This window comes from Patiria miniata, unplaced genomic scaffold (genome assembly GCF_015706575.1).
Source record: "Patiria miniata isolate m_02_andy unplaced genomic scaffold, ASM1570657v1 HiC_scaffold_16, whole genome shotgun sequence".
NCBI lineage: Eukaryota > Metazoa > Echinodermata > Asteroidea > Valvatida > Asterinidae > Patiria > Patiria miniata.
Genome location: NW_024037054.1, coordinates 16,827,719 through 16,848,744, shown reverse-complemented (window position 1 = coordinate 16,848,744; position 21,026 = coordinate 16,827,719). Strand labels below are relative to the sequence as shown.

General features: G+C 41.0%; 1 protein-coding gene across 1 annotated transcript in view; it reads left to right on the top strand.

The window, feature by feature from the left end:
- The window catches only part of LOC119723142 (receptor-type tyrosine-protein phosphatase delta-like), a 62,335-nt gene that overhangs the window by 16,261 nt on the left and 25,048 nt on the right, over positions 1-21,026 (top strand). Inside the window, exons 6-23 of the mRNA XM_038193691.1 lie at positions 192-326; positions 1,167-1,445; positions 4,021-4,335; positions 4,978-5,277; positions 5,879-6,175; positions 6,551-6,856; positions 7,824-8,111; positions 9,069-9,383; positions 10,283-10,576; positions 11,231-11,539; positions 11,771-12,067; positions 13,835-14,143; positions 15,104-15,400; positions 15,984-16,292; positions 16,877-17,176; positions 18,473-18,784; positions 19,501-19,791; positions 20,269-20,504. Coding sequence (XP_038049619.1) covers positions 192-326; positions 1,167-1,445; positions 4,021-4,335; positions 4,978-5,277; positions 5,879-6,175; positions 6,551-6,856; positions 7,824-8,111; positions 9,069-9,383; positions 10,283-10,576; positions 11,231-11,539; positions 11,771-12,067; positions 13,835-14,143; positions 15,104-15,400; positions 15,984-16,292; positions 16,877-17,176; positions 18,473-18,784; positions 19,501-19,791; positions 20,269-20,504 — 5,189 coding nt within the window. The remainder of the gene's footprint in view (positions 1-191; positions 327-1,166; positions 1,446-4,020; positions 4,336-4,977; positions 5,278-5,878; positions 6,176-6,550; positions 6,857-7,823; positions 8,112-9,068; positions 9,384-10,282; positions 10,577-11,230; positions 11,540-11,770; positions 12,068-13,834; positions 14,144-15,103; positions 15,401-15,983; positions 16,293-16,876; positions 17,177-18,472; positions 18,785-19,500; positions 19,792-20,268; positions 20,505-21,026) is intronic.

Below are 21,026 nucleotides of genomic sequence, written 5' to 3'. Positions count from 1 at the left end.
GTATCCGATTTACTCAACGCATTATGTTGTAACTCATTCAGTTATTTTAGGCTTCATAAGTTATGGTGTACAAATATATAAAAATGGACAATTTTACTGACTTATTATAATCGCCTGTCATAAAAGGCCTGTCATATCCGGACTTATTGGTGTTCAATTCACAGCTTTACATGTTTTTTTTTGTATTGCAGAATGTGAGGAGGGAAAGTATGGGGCCAACTGTGAGCAGATCTGTCATTGCCAGGATAACTCCACCTGCCTGGCAGACACTGGGGAATGCGATGGCTCACCGTGCCTCGAAGGATGGGATGGACCAAATTGCCAAGGTAAACAGAAGAAGAACAAGTTAATGAACTTGAGAGTTGTAGTCTAGTCCGTCGCATGTCCGATCACAAGTTTATCACAAGTACCGTAAATTCACAAGTCTGGTCACAATAACTTGACTGACCATGTCGCTTGACATGTTGATTGAATAGCTTTTGATTTGGATGATTGGATAAGAGTGAATTGTATGGACAAGAGTGAATTGTATGGACGTACATGCACATGTGAGGACATGAGAGCCCTTGCTGGGATTTTTCGGGTCTTTTCGGAACTTGTGAAGACTCGCGAGCACTTGTGAATACTTGTAGGACTTGTGAAATTTATTGGGACTTGTGAGGACTATTCCGGTCCTGTGAAGACTTGTGGGGAGTTGTGACTACTCGTGAGGACTTTCGGGGACTTATGAGGACTTCACTACAACACTGTCTACAAAGCTATCTCGTGTTCTTTCTAGCTAGGATACCTTTAAAGAATCAAACTTTAATCAGTGTTAATAAACAACATTTTTTAGAAAAGATCAAATTGCTTTAAAGAGAAAGTATTTAAGTTAACATCAACATCAAGTTAAGGGAAATAACTAAAAATAATTTTCACGAAATATATACATGTATCTTGTAAATAAGTGTTCTTTGAAGCATCCACAGCATTACAATTTCATTGAGGACCATAATAAAATGGAAAATTTGAACCAATCATGTACGCTAGTATTGGATAAAGAAAAACTCGGGACTTTGTGACTAGAATTGCCAGTGTTTCATTTCACAACGCTCACACAAAGAGTGAACGTGATCTAGCAAGACTTGCCTGATCTAGCCTGTAGTCTTTTGAATTCCATTCCGCAGAAACTGGTGTGATGATAACTCTAGAGTATAACGAGGTAAACATCAACCAAATGACCAACGTGACCTGCTCAGTGAACTACGCGTCACCCTTGAATGAATCAGAGTTCGTCCTGGTTCTGCCAGACGGAAGGGAAAAAGAGGCCGATTATTTCATCGAATATGAGTCTCCCGTCACCATGGAGTACATCTTTGTTGTCGTTGCCGATTCGTTAACTGCTCCGTACACGTGCAGCAGTGTCAGCATGGACAGTAACGCAACCATCACTGTGACAGCCTTCGGTACGTCAAATTTTTAAAAATTTTCCAATTAATATGGGAAGATGCTGACTACATAGGTTTACCTTTAAAGGGAATATACAACATTTGCAAACATCGAAAAATAAAACTACCAAGTTTTTACAAAATACCTTACTAGGATGTTGATAAATGACAGTCTAAAGCATCCTGTAAAATTATGGCATCAGGTGTGAAGTCTTTTTCAAGAAAATCGTATTTTTGTATACATTTCCAACGGTGGTCCACCGTTGGAAAAACCTAACTGTTTTTCAACTACTGCTGTTCATGAACGGGTGCAGAGCAGCTAGACTGGTTTCCTTACCTTACAATTTTCTGGCATCTATAAATTGATCCATTTCATCTTTAGTGGAGTCGGGGAACCAGACTACTTGAACATTTTTGTTTTTCTTGGTTTTTCCAACATTTTCGAACACAAAATTTCAAATTTGATCTATTATACTAACCCCTCAAATAGTTCATTTCAGAAAATTACAGCAAAAGCCAATGATGTACATGTACATTCCCTTTAAGTCATTTATAAGTCATACCCCCGTCACACCGGAGGCGCGGTGCCACTACGGTTTTGGTCAAAACCGCCATGATTGCTGTGGTTCCGCAGTGGTTCCGTCATTGATCGCCGTAGCACCGCGGAAAACTTTCAAAACCACGGACCTTCGCGATTGCACGGCGGTTGTACTGCGGAGGCACGGGGGTGATAGAAGTCCTACTGCGGTCCTTGTACGGTGCCACGGCGGTCATGGCGGTGCCGCGGCGATCCCACTGCGGATTGGCCCAACCCGCGGTGGCACTGCGGAAGTTTTGAACATGTTCAAAGTTTACGCCGTGCCACCGCGAAAGTCCGCGGTTTTGACAGTTTTCCGTGGTGCTACAGCGATCAATGACGAAACCACGGCGATCATGGCGGTGCCACTGCGGTTTATGCTGTACAAGCATCGCAGTGGCACCGCACCTCCTGTGTGACGGGGGTATCACTAGACGATAGTGTGAAAAGGCCCAAATTGGGGGAACTTTAACATAGGTCTGGTTAGTTCATGTGGCAGAGCACTGGCATAAAGTTGTGGAGGTTGGTTTTTTCTTTGTCAGTTTCTTTTTGCCATTTCTTCTGTAAATTAACTTTGGTTGAACAAGGAAATTAGATTGCCAGATGTACATGTTGGTATTCATCCAATTATTTTAACATCTTTCTTTTGTCTAGTCGCAAGCCACGAAGCCCAAACATGCAATGTGGCCTTGGATCACGGCCAAAATGTGAGAGAAAAAGAAATAATATGCAAACAAGGAAAAGGAAGTTAATGATCGCTCCAAGAGGAAACAGCTGTTTGTTTTAAATCATAAATTAACCGCAAGGGGAAACTGACTGACACGCTAACCCAAAATTAATAAAAACTGAATCCAGGGCACATTTTTATGGTACTGCTAAGCACACGATTTTCTGCTAACAGAGCCTCCGTCTATTCCTCCATGTTCTATTTCATGGAGACCGTAAGCAGTAAGCACCGAAAGAGCACACTTGGCCCCAGAGGGAAACTTGGCTTATAATCAGTGAGTTAACAATAGAAATGTCCATGCGCACACAACCGTTAGTCCATAGCTGCCAACTATTAAGAATTTTTCGTAATTATTACGAATTGTTTATTAAATTACGAAAATACGATTTGCCACTAATACATTACGAATTTCCCATTTTCTACCTAACGATAAAAAATACTTGTAAAGTAGCGTTTATGACCGAAAACATCTGGCGCAATGTTGCGATAACGGATGGACTGGTGACAAGTCTAATAAGCAATGCGGTCAAGCACCTGATAGACATCAATGCAGTGTGCGCAGTGGAGTACTTGAGAACCAGACTAAAAATATTTTTCAATGGTGTGTCATTTGTGTGCATTTCGTGGATGTGTGGTTGTGTGTACTGTATGTGAGTACTTTTCAGTGACGATCGTGAGCACATTTGGTCGCTTATTGCCGGGATGTGACCCATCAGTGCGAGATTTTAATCATGGAATTTGATTAGAGTATGGTTGTAAGGATTGGTAATAAGAGTTTGAGTTTATCACAACGTCCAGAAAAGATAAATCAGCATGCATTTGCAAGGTATGTTGGCGGCATACGGTGGCCCTAAATCATTGTGTGTAAAAACATGATACAAACTCGAAACTCAACATCGATAGCATGCATCTCATAAAAAATATGCGCACGTTATTATTGTTATTATTTATTTGACTTCAACAAACAAATACAGACAGTAAAACAAAATTAATTTTAAAAAGAATTATTAACAAAAAAAATAATTGTTTTTTTTCTTTAAATTATCTTTTGGCCTACAGTACATTATTATTCACAACAAGAAGGGTATGCACATGAACGTGTACATGTAAACCATGTACCTGTACTCGATGTTAGTAATGCTGGTACATACACTTTTGATAATATGAGCAGTTGAAAATGACCGCGTGGGTTGATTACTAATTGGGATTTTGAAAAGTTGGCAGCTATGCGTTACACACATCCACGCATTGAAATAGTGCTTAAGGTTTTTCCTGTTCTACTTTTTCAGAGCCCCCACAACTTTCATCTCCGCCAAACGTTTCCGAATCCACAAGGAGTTCGATCACTCTGACCTGGGAAGCATGGGACGCCCAAGCCGGCGATAGGGGTGAGGGCCCCCTGGTCAACTACATCATCAGCTATAGGGAACTCAATGCAAATGGCACCATAGGAGATATCATTACCCCGGGGGACACACTCTCAGATGTTGTGCCGGGTCTGAAGGAGGGGACAAGTTATGAGTTTAGAGTGTCTGCCGTTAGGCCCGGTGTGGGTGGGGTTGGACCCCCTAGTCCGCCGACAATTGGCAACACTTCGTGTGCAGGTATGTGTGTATGTTTAGTGTATACCGGTATATGCTTGGGCACATACCAGTATAAGTTGATCCATGGAAGATGTTGAGGTCTGGCGGGGCTCCCTCTCTTGTTACAAAGTGGATACATGTTTTGTTGTCTTTGTTTTTATTGTTGGTATATCCATGTATGATCGTTTGTTGGTTTACTGGTAGGATACACAAGTACTCTCACTTCCAACCCAAAACTTACAGATGAAATTACAAAATTAAATATTCCCCAAATCACAGACAGGCAGTACTATTTTATATCATTGTTCTGTAATTTTGGGTGTGTTTAATATTGTAATTTTATTTCTTCATTTTGGGAGAATGTCATTTACTTTGTGTATCTACAGTACATGTGTAAGCTAATTTTGGGGTGTGTTTGTTTGTGTTTTGTCGTTTGTTTCCTTTTTGTGTTTCATCTTGTTTCATTAAAATATTTGTTCGTCTGATTTTTAACAAACGTCTGTATTTGTTCATAAATTGTCTGTCTGGCTGTTGATTGTGGTCACTCATATGTATTTCACATTGCATATGTTTGTTATGAATCGTTTTGAAATTTGTGCTTGTTAGTTGATTGTGTATTTGTTTGTTGGTTCGTCTATTTGTTTGTGATCCCTTTTTTGACAGTTCCTGGGAAACCGACCAATCTCAATATCAGGCCAATCAATTCCACCGCCTTCCGTCTATCTTGGTTGCGGCCAGCCGACACGACGTGCCCTGCTATCACGTACCACATCAGATACTGGTTTAGGAAATATGAAGAATGTGAAACAAATTTGGGACCAACAAAAACTGCACAAACCAGTGACCAATCCTTGATAGTTGGGGGCTTACTGCCATATGCCTCGTATAAATTTGAAGTGAAGTCTCAAACTGATGCAGAATCTTCAAGAAAAGCTGGAGGGAGGAGCACGACAAGGCAGTCAGGTTTGTTTAAGTTGCTGTCACAGATGAAAAATGCACTTTCTATCTGTCCCAATAATGTGTGGCTATAGGTTTTGCTTTATATATTGACTTAGATGTGGCTTAAAATTGGTGTTGTTTTAGCCCATTAGCACGTGTGTTATATTGAATTACACTGTTTTGGTTCCCTGATGACTCCATGAAGTATACAACGCTGGGGACCAAGGTTTGGGACAGTACAGAGACCAACCGGTGTTAATGTTCTTTCCGGTGCAATACCTGTATGTAGAGTTGTATTTAAGTACATACCAAAGTCATCACAAGTCAATTTGCAATTCCATCACAAGTCATTCAGACCAAGTCAACTCAAAACTATTCAAATAAACTGCGACAAATGCATTCCTTTGTTATTGTTCATCCCCGATAGCTTGTGACTGGACTTGTGAATTGACTTGTGGTCTCCTTGGTACCAGACTTGTGATGTACTTATGATCCATCCCAAGTACCCTGACTGCAACACTAACAATTGAGGTTAAGAAACGTCTTGTAATGCCTCAGTAATCTTGCAATTCATCTTGGCATTCTTATTTTTAAATTGATTGGTTTGAATTATTTTTTTAAATAGTCCCCGGACCCCCGATGCTGCAACCAAGTGCATCCACAAACACCACTCTGGAATTTTCATGGACAGCACCAGACTGCACGGACCGGAACGGCATCATCTTAGGGTATCATTACCAGCTTCTACATCGTCATGGCAATATCTTGTCTGAGGGAGTCACATCGTCATCTGACGAAGCAATGGTTGTCGGCTTTGAGAATTTAGAGCCGTGCACGGAGTACCAGTTTCAAGTACGAGGGTGGACGTCGGCGGGTAATGGAAGCTTCAGCGAGCCACGAAATGTAACGACTGAAGAGGGAGGTAAGTTGCTGACATTCTCAGTGTACTGTTGAAGTTTAATCTGTTTATAGTGAAATTAAATTAACAAATTGTAAGAACTCTTGTGCCAGATTTTTTGCTTCTTTATCTTTCTTTGTATGTTTTCGTAATCAAAACCGTATACTTCAGTTTATGAGCAGTACTAAGATGAATAACGCCACACTTTTGAATCCTAAATTTATAGAGCAACCTGTATATTAGTTGAACAGTCTCCCATATGTATTTTCATGGTTTTCTGTTTAATATTTGCCCAAAACATTTAGTAGAAAATACAAGTTCCTCTGCAACCATCTGTCGTATTTCTTTTTTGTCTTTTGCTTCTCTGAATAATACTGTATGTCGTTGTTTTTTTCCCAGTTCCTGACAGGATCTCAAGTTTGAATGTCTCCTCCATCAACTCCACCCAACTTCGAATTAGTTGGTCCCCTCCCGCGCAAGCCCCGTGTCAGATCGTGGGGTATGGGGTATCATACGCACTACTACAACAAGGCCGGTGCGGGCCAGCAGAAACCACCGAGACCATTATGATTTCAGATGATGATGTGTTAACAGTCGATGTTCCGGGGCTGTTGCCCGATTCAGAGTACCAGGTGGACGTTAGAGCTACGACTTCAGCCGGGCAGGGGGAAGGGTTCGACGGGACTGGTAGAACATTTGAAGGAGGTGAGCATATGGCCATTGAGGAATTCAAAAATAAGAACTGCAGGAGTAAAATTTGTCAGGGTTTTTCTGATTTTAGATTGTTTTTGTCAGGATTTTTTCTGATATCAGGATTTACAAAGAATCCCTTTTGAAATCCTGGAATTCCTGAGGTTTTACCGGAGAGGTGTTTTTACGTATAACATTTTGAAATGGGTATTGTGAGAGGTTTCTTGAGGCATTTACAAACATATATCCTAGCCCCTTCATTGTTCCGGGGTCCTCAGCAACCCTCCAACCCCCTGAAAATCATTTCATGGATGTTTCATTTTGCCTTAATTTTGCCCCGGAAGAGGTCCCGCATGTGAAGCCCAAGGTTGCAAGTTGTCCAGAATACATAAACAACCAAGTTCTTTCATGCTCTCTTTTTTTACCACATATTTCAGAACATTTTACAACTCGTTGTGTGCCCGGCAGAAGGGCATACATGTATGTGCATATTCCCTTATGCAATAGTGCGTAATCACCAAAATGTTCCAGACAAAAGGGCATATGCAGAAAACTGCCTCCATTTTAATGAAATTTATACACTTTCGTCAGAAATTAATACAGGTTGTTCCAAAACTCATGATTGATAAGTGTGACAAATTTCAAAATCGCACGATTTATGATACGCATTGGAGAACATTGGTTTGATAATACGTGTGGGGGAACAATGGAACCTTTCAATGCAATTTTCTTGAAAATGATGTTTGCGTCAGAACGCTCATATGCCCTTCTGCCAGGCACCTGATGAACTAGAGTCTGAGAAAGTGGAGCCTAACAAGTACTGCAAATTAAAGTATAAGATTATACAGAAAGGATTAAACCCAAACACCCAAGTTTATGTTGTACGAGTCTTTAATATGAGAAGGAATATCCATAGGTATGCAAGACATCCATGTATTTCCGTATCACTTGACTCCCACCTCTCATTATTTATCTTTCTCAGTTCCTGGCCCTCCAACATCTGTCACGGTCAACGACACAACATCCTCCTCACTGATCTTCATGTGGGAGCCCCCGGTCTGCACGGAAAGAAACGGACTGATCACCAGCTATCGCACCATGTTGTGGAACGCAGATACAGGGGTCGTAGAAAATACAACCATCTCAGAGACACATGTACAGTTCGAGAGCCTCCTTGCTTGCACAACTTATTCCTTCCAAGTTGGAGCAGTAACAAGCGCTGGATTGGGTTCAATCACGGATGTGCTATCTTGGACTACGGGACCTGAATGCAAGTTTCAATCAAGGGCAGATCCAAGGGGGCCAATGGGGGCCATGGGGCCCCCCCCCCTAAAAAAACAAACCCAATTTTTTTTTTTAAGTGACGTCGCAATGAAGGCAGGCACTGCGTACACCACCATCCTTTCCTCAAAATAAATTGGTCAAAGTGGTCAGAAGTTGCCTCAGATCGCACGACAGAGCATCTAGAATCCAACATTTTTTGGGGGCCCTTTAGCGGGCCCAGAACCCCACACCGTCATTTTTGGGACCACTTTTGGGGACCACATATTTTGGGGGCCCCTACAAACAAAATTGTGTTTTGGATCCGCCCCTGGTTTCAATTAACCCATTACTGTATTGCCCATAACTAAAACTGCCCTGCCTGTTACTCCTTGCAATGACTGAAACAGCCTGAGCACTCTATGATTTTGTGAATTCATCAGGGAATTGATACACTGTAATACAATGTAGTAAAGGTGCTAATGGTTAACCAGTTTGGCACTTTAATAGGGCTTGTTCAATGACGGCCATTTCTGTAGGAGAAGTGCAACTGCGTGTTTTACGCAATCAAGCAGGCATTGCGCAGTGTTGAAAATGTTCCAAACACGCGTGCTTGTTGCTCGAAATGTGTTCGAAATACTGATGGGCGTTACGCAAGTTGTTACGCAAGATGCACTTGGATGGTCTGTAGGAAATGACGTCATTTGAACGAGACCTGTTTTATCTCAGTTCAGGATGCAGACGGCATATCTATGCACGCACGTCTATGGGGATAGTGGAAACAGAACGGCAGTATGAACGGCAGTATTTGCGACTGTTGAGCTTTGTTGCATTTAGCTGGGTAGCGGCGCTGAATCTAAATTCATGTTACTTTAAATCTTATTCCCTTTTTTAACTTGTTCATACATATTATCGTCGTTAGATATGAATATATTTATAAACATTTGTATTCATTTTTTTCAACCAGTGCCTGAAGAAGTAACAGATATCCAGTTTAATAATGGGTCAAGGACCCTTACGATTACATGGCAACCTCCAACGGGTACCCTGTGTAACATAACTGGTTACAACGTCACCTATAAGCTCATCAAGCACCTGGCGTGTGATGATGACGAGGACATCGACTATGAGAATATCGATGAAGTATCGGTAACAACCACAGATCCTAACTACTCAGCCATGGGCCTGTCGCCATACTCCACGTATCTGGTGTCTGTGGCTGCATGGACTTTAGCTGGAGTGGGAAATTGGACTCGCAAGTATGCCAACACCTCTCAAGACAGTAAGTCTCAAATATATAATCATCTGTCTACAAAACCAGTGATATAGGATAATTCAGGGAGTGGGAGTTTGCGATCCATGCCATGTGCAGGGATGCCAGTTTTCTGGCAATGGTTGTTTCGGCTTTTTCGTGTTTGGGTGAAAAAATCTGGCAGCCCATCATCATAGGCATATCCTCGTATTGTGCACATGAAGAAAAATACAATGAAAAAAAGAAAAAACAAAAACAAAAACATGGCCACATGTCACTTTTCCAGCCAATAGGAAACTGCATTACACATTGTTTGATCGTCGCTCATGAGCCAATAAGAAACTTGGTTAAGTGCTATGTGTCAACATGCTGGGCTAGAACAGATTGCACTCGATCAAATGTAGACAAACCGCATTCACATTGTACGGCAATGGTAGTGTAAAAGCTACATTGTGATCCGCTTGATATTATAACCTGTGGTTTATGAGGCTGAGTTCAGGAATCAGGTTGGCAAAGCGCTTCTTTCCTCGCCTTTCACCGCTGTGATCCTGGTTTGCTTCCCGCCTAAGCAATGTGAATTGGGTTTTTAGTCTGTACTTGACTCCGTGGGTTTTCCACAGAATATATTCTATTCTGCGGTGTTCCTCCCACATCTAATTCTGTAATTTCTTCACATTGTCTTTTCTTTACTGGGCCCCATGGGAGACCAGTGGATTCCACTGAATGGGCTATCTAGTTAAAATAATAATGAAATAAACGTAAAAAAAAATTAAAAATCTATGAGAAAACATAGATGCTCATAAGAGTTTTTGAACAGCACAACGGATTTTGTAGAAAGTCTGTGAACAACAATCTGAGAAGAAAAAAAATAAATCTTGCCAAAACCGGCCTCTGAATGATGCAATAAATTTAACTTGGTATCTCTACAGGGCCTTCACCTCCAGTGTCTGTATACCTAACCCTGGCTACTCCCTCAGCTCTAGGGTTCAGCTGGCACGCACCAAACTGCACCGACAGAAACGGCATAATTGAAGGATACCACTACCTATTTTTCGACAGTGGTTCCGACATTCCCGCAATGGAATCTACAGATGGCAATGTCACAAGTATCACATTTGAAGGATTGAAGGCTTGCAATAGTTACATCTTTAAAGTTCGTGCCCAGACAGTTGTAGGAAATGGTCAGTTCAGCTCGATGTTAGAAACTTCAACAGAGGGCCAAGGTAAAAATGTCTTTGAAGTGGTTTGCAGGAGCTTCCTGTTTATGAAATGGATCTTATATCAATTCTGAGAAAGATAAAAGCATTTCACATTATTAATACCCCTTCTCATTTGGCCATTCAATATTTTTTTGATATCTTTTCTCACCGCTGGGGAATTGTACTGTAAATGCTCCCATATTGAAGCAAATAAAAGAACCATTTTCTGCCCACAAATGTACCCATTTTCCTCCCGGTCGGGGATCTGCAATTTGTGACAAAGTGTCTTGCCCAAGGACACAGGCACAGCAAATGCCCAGACTGGACTCATACCCACAAGCCACACAGTGGAGTGTTCCAGATTTGGCCATGAGCCCCACCCAGCTTGGATTTGAGTACATTTCTCAAGGTATTTGTGACCAGGTTTAGACTGAGCTACCCATGGTTACCTGACCAAAGGTCGTGACGAAATTGGTCAATGTGAACTGTTTGCCTGACAGGCAAGATAGAAGGGTCCAAGGTACCGGACCACGAAGGCACAGCACCCATATTGTGATGTGAGCAGCCCGCAGATTGTGAAAATAACAGGGAGTTCATATCATCTTTAATTAATCTTATTCTTGGCTTCCTTTTTGTAACACGCACTAATGCTGGCATATTTGCTTTGAAATTCAACAGCTCCAAATGCCGTGACAAATTTTGGAGCAGATCCGTCAGCAAGATCTCTTGCACTGACATGGACAAAACCAGTCAACACCACCTGTTACATCTCAAGTTATCTGATCTCCTACAAGCTGATAAGACATCTCCAGTGCCCAGAAAACGAAATCGATGCTCCCGTGGTCATTGAAACAACAAATGGTTTGCGCACTGGATATGCAATATCTGGGCTGTCACCAGCGTCAAGGTATTTTGTGTCTGTGAGAGCAGAAACTATTGGTGGAGTCGGTGAAGAAAAAAGTCTGGAAGTGGACACTTTGGAAGCAGGTAATATTATACATAATACTGACTGGTAATGAGGTCACTAGTGCATGTCTGTGTACCTGGGGGGGGGGGGACTGTGCGGACTACATGTATAAGAGGTCCTGTGTCCCGAGGCTCCTATTTTCTGACTTATCTTCTCTCTATTTTAGGCAATGAAGAATTCCTCTGGATGTTTGTGAAATAAGAAATTGCAAGTTTACCTTTGAATTCTTCAATTTCTTCTTTGTTTTACAGCTCCAGCAAAACCAACAAACGTCACCCTGTATGAGGCAACATCCAGATCCCTCACCTTCACTTGGGAACACCCACTTTGCAGTGAGATGAACGGTGTCATTTTGAATTATGTGTACAAATTTGTGGAGACGGAGGAAAGGAGTAGAATTGACGAGAACGATGTACCGCCCAACATCACTTCACTGACCGTGGATGAACTGAGTCCGTGCACGGAGTACCACTTCAAAGTTAGGGCCAAGACATCTGCGGATTTAGGTGCCTTCAGTGGAGCAATTCATGTCTTCACAGAGGGAGAAGGTATTCAAGTTGTGTTTTGGATAAGGGTTTTGTTTATGATCCATTGGGATACCAAAGGTAGCAAGCTTTATGATGGCAACAATAGTGTTTCATTGATCTTTGCTGATACCCTTAAAAATTTGCTCCGTTTAAAAATGCACATGAAGTATGAATCAGTCTTGACTCTAAAGTTTTAGTGGAAAATAACATTTCCTGCTGCTGGAGAGTACCATATGTGATAAATATCGAAGGCATTGTCTTTATTGGAATTGGTTATTACACATGTATTATGTGAACAAGATTAATGTGTATTTAGTATCCAATTTGAAATTAGAAAAAAAAAATTTAACGGAGACAGGCTTCAATGTAATGTTTACAAGATGTGATAATGTGGGGTTTTTTTGCACATTTTTATTGAAGATACTGTCCAGTGTGAGATTTCTCAGGATTTTGAAAACGACCTTGTTTAAATGTGGAATTTATGAGATTTTACTGTAATGGTCTCTTTACCGTAATAATTATATAGAACAAAAGACATGGGTATTGTAAGGTGTGCCTTTAGGCACATACAAACATATACCATAGACCCTACGTTGCTCCAAGACCCTTGGTGACCCTCAAACCCTCTGCCGCTGATTTTGTGGATTATTCATTTCCCCAAAATCTCACCCCTGGCTGTCCTTTTGCACTGAGAGTGAACCCATCTTTCTTTCATTTTTCACTGAGAGTAAACCCATCTTTCTTTCATTTTTCACTGAGAGTGAACCCATCTTTCTTTCATTTTTTACTGAGAGTAAACCCATCTTTTTTTTTTTTATTTTGCACTGAGAGTAAACCCATCTTTCTTTCATTTTTCACTGAGAGTAAACCCATCTTTCTTTCATTTTTCACTGAGAGTAAACCCATCTTTCTTTCATTTTGCACTGAGAGTAAACCCATCTTTCTTTCATTTTTCACTGAGAGTGAACCCATCTTTCTTTCATTTTTCACTGAGAGTGAACCCATCTTTCTTTCATTTTTCACTGAGAGTAAACCCATCTTTCTTTCATTTTTCACTGAGAGTAAACCCATCTTTCTTTCATTTTTCACTGAGAGTAAACCCATCTTTCTTTCATTTTTCACTGAGAGTAAACCCATCTTTCTTTCATTTTTCACTGAGAGTGAACCCATCTTTCTTTCATTTTTTACTGAGAGTAAACCCATCTTTTTTTTTTTATTTTGCACTGAGAGTAAACCCATCTTTCTTTCATTTTTCACTGAGAGTAAACCCATCTTTCTTTAATTTTTCACTGAGAGTAAACCCATCTTTCTTTCATTTTGCACTGAGAGTAAACCCATCTTTCTTTCATTTTTCACTGAGAGTGAACCCATCTTTCTTTCATTTTTCACTGAGAGTGAACCCATCTTTCTTTCATTTTTCACTGAGAGTAAACCCATCTTTCTTTCATTTTTCACTGAGAGTAAACCCATCTTTCTTTCATTTTTCACTGAGAGTAAACCCATCTTTCTTTCATTTTTCACTGAGAGTAAACCCATCTTTCTTTCATTTTGCACTGAGAGTGAACCCATCTTTCTTTCATTTTGCACTGAGAGTAAACCCATCTTTCTTTCATTTTGCACTGAGAGTGAACCCATCTTTCTTTCATTTTGCACTGAGAGTGAACCCATCTTTCTTTCATTTTTCACTCAGAGTGAACCCATCTTTCTTTCATTTTGCACTCAGAGTGAACCCATCTTTCTTTCATATGTCACTCAGAGTGAACCCATCTTTCTTTCATTTGTCCACAGTACCAAAGGCAGTCACCAATGTAAACCTCATCTCGTCCAGTCATTCTATTACAGTAACGTGGACGCCTCCTTCCACCAGAAATTGTGTCATCTCTGGCTATCTGATCACATACAAGCTCAATAGACATCTGGAATGTGCTGAGGAAACTGTAGACAGCGTTGAGTTTAATGACACTCTGAGTAGCTCAAGTAGGGAACACGTGATCAGTGGATTGTTGCCAGCTTCTATGTACTCGGTAACTGTTTTAGCACTCAATGAGCATGGACGCGGGGAACCAGTGGGTAGAGAGATAGCAACCATGGAATCTGGTGAGTGGATTTGCACTTAATTTTGCCACTATATAAGTTTGGAAACATCGTTGGACGTAGAAGTTAACACTTACTCCATTGACTTATACATTAACCAATACTAATATATTTTCAAAGAAACTTCATCCTGCATTTGAACCACTGAAAACTGTTCTTGTTTACTTTAAAAAGAAATAGCTATTATAATGTCTGCAGATTGATCAACTTTATCCACAAAAGTGGTAATTGAAATAATAAATCTCTCATAATGTGGTGATCACTAGGGTTGGTCATTCAAACTCATATTACTGATAATTTGAGGGGCTCAAAATTCTTACCTTTTGAGAAGCTTTTAGCATGAAATATTAAGTTTTGGGGTTGAAATTAGCTTTCAAACAGATTCTTAATTCTAACCTTCCATCAAAATCTCCCCCCCCTTTTTTTTGGGGGGGGGGGGGAGTTGGGGGGTTGGCAGACAAGCCATCTAGCTGTACCATGTCCATCAAAATCCACCTATTGCAGTGGGGGTCTTGTGGTGGATTTCAGCGGATTTGGCCGGTCCTAAAGCATTATGTGAAGCAGGGTCAGTGATGGATTTTGACGGACTTGGTACTGTTCTTAGTAAAACTTAGTAGGGAGTTAGAGTTAATCCACACAATTTATTTGGCATGCAGATTATATGCATAAAATAGTAAAATAAGTGAGAATTAGTGACAAGCTGTATACATGTACCAGTACATTGCATGAAATTTGAGCTTGGAAGTTCTATAGGAATTGTCCCTTCTATTCTGACAATTAGTGATGAGGAAATTATGCCAAAGGAGTCAAGGAAATATGTTTTGCCCAAAGCGAAAAGAAATTCTAGAAAAATGCCCTTATAAATCAGCCAACTTGGTAGTCTGCCAACTGTAAAAAGAGGAAGGACGAAGAAAAACCTACATGACCAATACTTGTATATTTTTCCCCATTTTATCGTTCAAGGTCCTGGGCCAGTATCAAATGTCTCCATCATCTCCGTCGGCCGGTATTCTGCCAATTTTAGCTGGTATCCCCCATCGTGTGAAGACAGCCATGGCAACATTACTGGATATGTGTGGACCATTGATCTCGATGGATCTAGTGGCCAGACCATGCCATTAACTGAACGCACAGCCGACACTTCCATCATGGTAACCGCTTTAAAACCCTGTTCCTTGTACACCTTCAGCGTCCATGCGGTGACAAGTGCTGGTCCTGGCCAGGAAAGCACATCGTCACCTTTTACAACTCTAGCAGCAGGTATTTTTAATTAAACCCTTAGTCTTTTGCTAGAGTTCATTTCTCTTAGCATTTTTTTTTCTCCCACAACAGTGTCAAGGAAAAATAGAACACTCCATGGATCATCAAGGGGCTAGTTTCTCTTCATCACAAGTAAAAAAAAAAAACCAGTCGGTATTTACTTGAAACACCTCACCCAGAGTACTGCCTATTTTGAGTGATGCCTTGTTCTTTAAGCAATTTTGAAATACAAATGTACTTCAGTTTATGTTCAATTTATTTGAAAATGGTGCATTCCTTGATGAAAACTCCGCAGCGCCTTTAAACAATACAGAGACAGATGTCTGATTGCCGGTTTGGTTATTATGCATACGTCCTGAATGCGCCCACTGCAGTATAATCTCTTGGCATGTGCAGTAAAATAGTCAAAGAAAATATCAAGGATTAAAAAAATACCATGCAACAGGCCCTTGGCCAATCAAGGGACAAAATCTGTGGTTGAGGCGTTATAACATGCCCCAAGACTTTGCAGTTGGTGGCTATGTATAATGGTAGGATTTTATTATGAACCATTGTTTGAGTTTCCTTTTGTTTTGTTTTTCAGTGCCTGAAAAGGTTGAAACTCGACTGGTTTCCAAGAATTCCACCTTTGCCCAGATTGCGTGGCCGTCTCCAGTCACCCCTGACAACCCTTGTCCGATCCAGCAATACACATCGACATACTATCTCAAAAAGTTGAAAGCCTGTCAGTTGGAAATCTTGGATGAGACATTTACAGTGAATACTAGCGACACACAGCTAAACCTGATGGATCTCCGGCCGTACTCAGTCTATAAGGTTTCAGTAGCGGCATCCACCATGGCTGGTTACGGCGAGACATCTGATGAGTATAAACTTGAAACAGATCCTGCTGGTAAGTTGTGATAATTTCCCATATCTAGCTGGTTGTGATATCATGATACTGTTGCTCAAAAGCTTAAAGAAACCTGTTGAAAGTGAGGAAATGTTCAATTTTAAGGTCAGAAGAAAAATCCAGATAAATTATGTTGATGACACATGAATTAACCCTAACCCCCAAGACTATTTTGGCTAGAAGCCCAGCTGAACGCATCAACATGCAACACTTGTCAAAATGACAAGTCTATGTAGAAAGATCCATGAGGTCAAAAATCACAAGGCCAAACTGCCTCAAGATTATCAGCCGGGGCAGGCTTTAAACCTGGGTCAAAGAGTTTGAAGCTGAGGAAAGTATCAATGCAACAATTTGACATTCTTCCAGCTAAGCTGCTTTTGGGATTCACTTCGTTAACAAGTTGAGCCTGTTGATTTGACAAGCACAAAAAATTGGGTCAGCCAAAATAACTAACACGTGACCGTAAAGCTGACATGGCTTCTTTGTAAATATTCGTAATTTTCATTTTGGGCAAATAAAAGTGATTTAGAATCGACTCTATTGGTTAGTGTTTATTCACATTTGCTCTGTTTTCTTTCTAAAAGTTCCTGCCCAGGTCACAGGCGTCCGTGTTGCCAACTCAACCATGGACTCTCTTCGGTTCGCTTGGAATGAACTAGAATGCGAAGCGCGACATGACAAAATCACTGGCTACAGATACGAGTTCAGGAATGCTGAGGATTCTGATGACGCTGATGATTTAGACTCTGAAGAAGATAGTGAATTGTTTGCTGCGTTTGATGACTTGCATCCCTGCACTGAGTACAAGTTTCGGGTTCGGGCCATTGGAAAAACAAAGCTCGGCGTGTGGTCAGATTGGGTGAAAGCAGTCACCAGCACAGTATGTAAGTACAAAACGCCTCACATTTTAAATGTTTTTGAAGTCAACTGCATGTACTCAAGCTTGTATCCAGTACGTTGTAGTCACTGTAACATATTAGTAATGTAACCATTATAGAGCAATGACTTTACCGTTGCTTTGACAATGTATTCAGGCAGCATGTGCAATATTCAGTCCATAACCCATCCCGGTACCACCTCATACCACCCCAGCACTGTGGTTTAAAAATAATTACGGCCTGAATTCCACAAACATTTTATGGTTTGGATTGTTTACTTATCCTATTTCAAAGGTCTGGTTGAAAGGAATCTAGCCAAATGTCTTACCGTTCCCAAGAAAAGAAAAAATAAATCCAGTTGTTTTACTTTTCAAGCAGCGAACATTTTGTGGCATACGTATTTCCAGCTGTGTCTATTCAATGTGGGTTACTTGTTGTGTGTGTGACACGCATTATACACACAGCACCGATACACAAATGTTGTTTCTTGCACGTCCGCAAATGTACTGGTGGAACATGTGCGGCAGGATTCACGACTAACTCCCAACGGCTCGATTTTTGAGAGTCAAAATTTTGACCCTCAAAATTTGTTCTCGCAAGAATAACGCAAAAATGACCAGATTCTATGGTTGTGTGGATGTTTATATCCTACTTTTAAATGCTCTTTCCGATTAACATCATTTCGTTTAAAATGAATTTTGTAGCTCAATAGCACTCCGCACTAATGTTAAAAATAGAAGCAAGTTCCCGGATCTCAGATAAGCATGCTGTATGAACTAGATTATGCACACGCTTGCAGCACCGTTTCTATGCAAATGTATGCGGCCAGATGGCATGCATTTGCGCGCGTGATTGTCCGAGTATGCGTGCGTACGGCGCGGAGCAAAATTGACGTCATTAGTGCGGAGTGCTATTGGGCGGATTCAAGGACGTAGTGTCCCTTTTATGGATTCGTCAGGGAATAAGGTGTGATTGATAATTTGTGCAAATGGCAATATCAACATAAATTTGTGCCAGTTTGAAAAATTCTTTTCCCGTAATAAAATGTTGCCATGATAGTTTCTTGGTGAGATATACATATTTGATTAACATTTTGGTTCATGTTTATTCAGGCATGCAACTTTTCCTCGGATCAGCTGATTTCCTCTTTTTTTTACTTCCCATGCGTGCCATTGAAAATCGAAAAACACTGTACAGAATCTTGGAAAGATCTGAATTTCCTCTTTTTTTGTGACTTCCCAGGTTGCATGTCTGTTTATTAAATACTTTTCTCTTTTAAAACCTCAATCTTGCCGCCTTCAGTGCCAGAGCCGGTGCAGAATCTGACCTTGCGCCGAGGCGATGTCCCGGCGACCGAGATCCAAGTGTCATGGCAACCGTCCCCACTTGACGACTGCTTCGTCAGCAACTACCAGGTTGGATACAAGGCTCAGTCCCTGGAGGAGTGTAGCCTGAATTCCAGCCGCTACAATTGGACGTACATCAACGTTGACAGAATGAGTGCTGTGTTGAGCAGCCTGCAGGCCTACTCGCTTTACACTGTCACTGTGAGGGGAGAAACGGCTGCTGGACTCGGACAACAAGCATCTGCTGTGCTGCAGACTGCTGAAGATGGTAAATATGCAAATTAAGTTGACCCAGTGTCAGAGGTCATTAGGATGATCGTATGGTGGTTGTTCTCTGACACTGTATGTGTGTGTAAGATATTGAGGTGATGTTGGAGTAAAGCGCTGTTAATGTCTTCATTTGTTTAAGATGCAAACCTTTTTGAAGTAATTTTAGCATAAAGAGAAGGAAAGAAATAACTTCATGATTTTCCCCAGAATATTCATCATTGATATTGAAAAACTGAGCATTTCGTGCTTATTTGACACTTTTACCCCGCAAAATAATGTATTATAAGATGGAATTTTGCGTCGGGGTGATATAAATCAAATTAGGTTTTGCCCTTCACCGACGTTTAAACACTGTATACTCGGTGTGTTACCTCCCAAGTGAAAGTTGGAAAAAAGATTCGAACCAGCCAACCGATCCCGTTAGCTCGGTGGTCGAGTGGTAAGACATCTGCACTAGAAAGCAGGAGGTCGTGGGTTCGAGTCCCACCAGAGTGATTTTTTCCAACTTTCACTCGGGAGGTAACACACTGAGTATACAGTGTTCATACGTCGGTGAAGGGCAAAACCTAATTGGATTTTACATCACCCTGACGCAAAATTCCATCTAATCTACAGTAATACTGCCACTATTTGGTATAGTTAAATTCAGTTTCCCTGTGCAATTATTGAATCATTGATTTAAGTGATAAAAATCAATTTTTTGCTCCCAAATAGTTCCAATGGGTCCCCCTGAAAACATCACAACAAGTTTGATTGGACCAAAGGAGCTTCACTTCACTTGGAAACCGCCGATGTGCGGACTACAAAATGGCATCATCACCAGCTATAACTACACTCTAACTGACCCAAGCACCAATGTGACCCAGAAAAGTGGCAGTGTATTGACAATGGATGTACTGATCGGAGGTCTGGTACCCTATGTGCTGTACCAGTTTTCCGTGCAGGCTAACACCGCAATTGGCCCGGGGCCAGTCAGCCATCTTGTCGTCAGAACTGAAGAAGGAGGTACGTTAACAGTAGATCTTAACAATACTCCATGCTTCTCTGTTTAAATACTTATCGGAGAATCAATGTTTAAATTTTGAGACCAAACTTTAAATATGGTTGTGAAAAAAACTAACCTGGTTACCTCATTAGTGTACATATTGAAGGTATGGACAATTCTAAGGCACAAACAAATAGGAAAAGGACCTAATTTTAATTTTTAATTTTTTTCTTCACATTATGGCATTTTTGTATGATTTTAAAACCATTCGAAAATGTTCATTTTATGGTTTAATTTAGGGAGAGGAAAAGGTGTGTTTGTGGAGGAATAATGCAGAGTTGTTTTTTTTTAGAAGATCAAGATTTTTTTTCTGAAGCTCTTTGGCCTGTAATAGACTTGTTATAAAACGAATCATACTTTTATCATGAAACTATCTTTCACCATCTTTTGATTTTGTTGAATGTGAAACTTTTTTGTTACTTTGTTCATCTTCTCAGCGCCACCCCCTCCAAGAATCTTCGTAGTTGTAACTGTCTCGAGGTTCACGCTACAGCTACAATGGAACCCCCCAGAGCCCCCCTCTGGAGTTTTATCGGCGTACCAGATCAAGTATTGGGCCAGCTCATTGGATGAGAGTTCTGCTGATACCATAGAACCCTTGTTTGATATGACCAGTCAAGTCCATCGTTACACCATCACAGAGCTGAGGCCATACACAGATTACAATATCCAGGTGTGTTAACATGTACATATGTACTTCATTAGTTTAAATGCTCAAACATGTTAGTGTTAGTTGTAATTTTCTCATATTTCTTGTGTCTCACGTGTGTTGGGGGTGGTGTGCACTTCCCCCTAGCCTCGTTCGTCCTCTTAGAATTTGGAGAAGCAATCTAAGGCTAATTGCAGTGGTTGAAATTATGATCAAAACCCACCGAACCCATCCCAAAAATGAGGGGGCCCCCCTTCCAAAAATGAGGGGGCCCCCTCCCCAAAAATGAGGGCGCCTCCTCCCAAGAGCCTTCCCCCTCCCTGCAATTGTGACTGGTGACCCTGGTAGTGTACGACTGTTCAAAAGGTCACACACTTATTTTGTTGAGCTGTTATCTCCAGCACAACTGCCACTTTATGTGAACATAGTCACAGCCATATGGTTGCAAAGGCAAAGCGTCAGTCATTGTCAAGCAACACAATACGTATGGTAGATTATCATATTCATTAGCATCACTCAGCCTGACATGGCGTGGGTCTCGGTGTC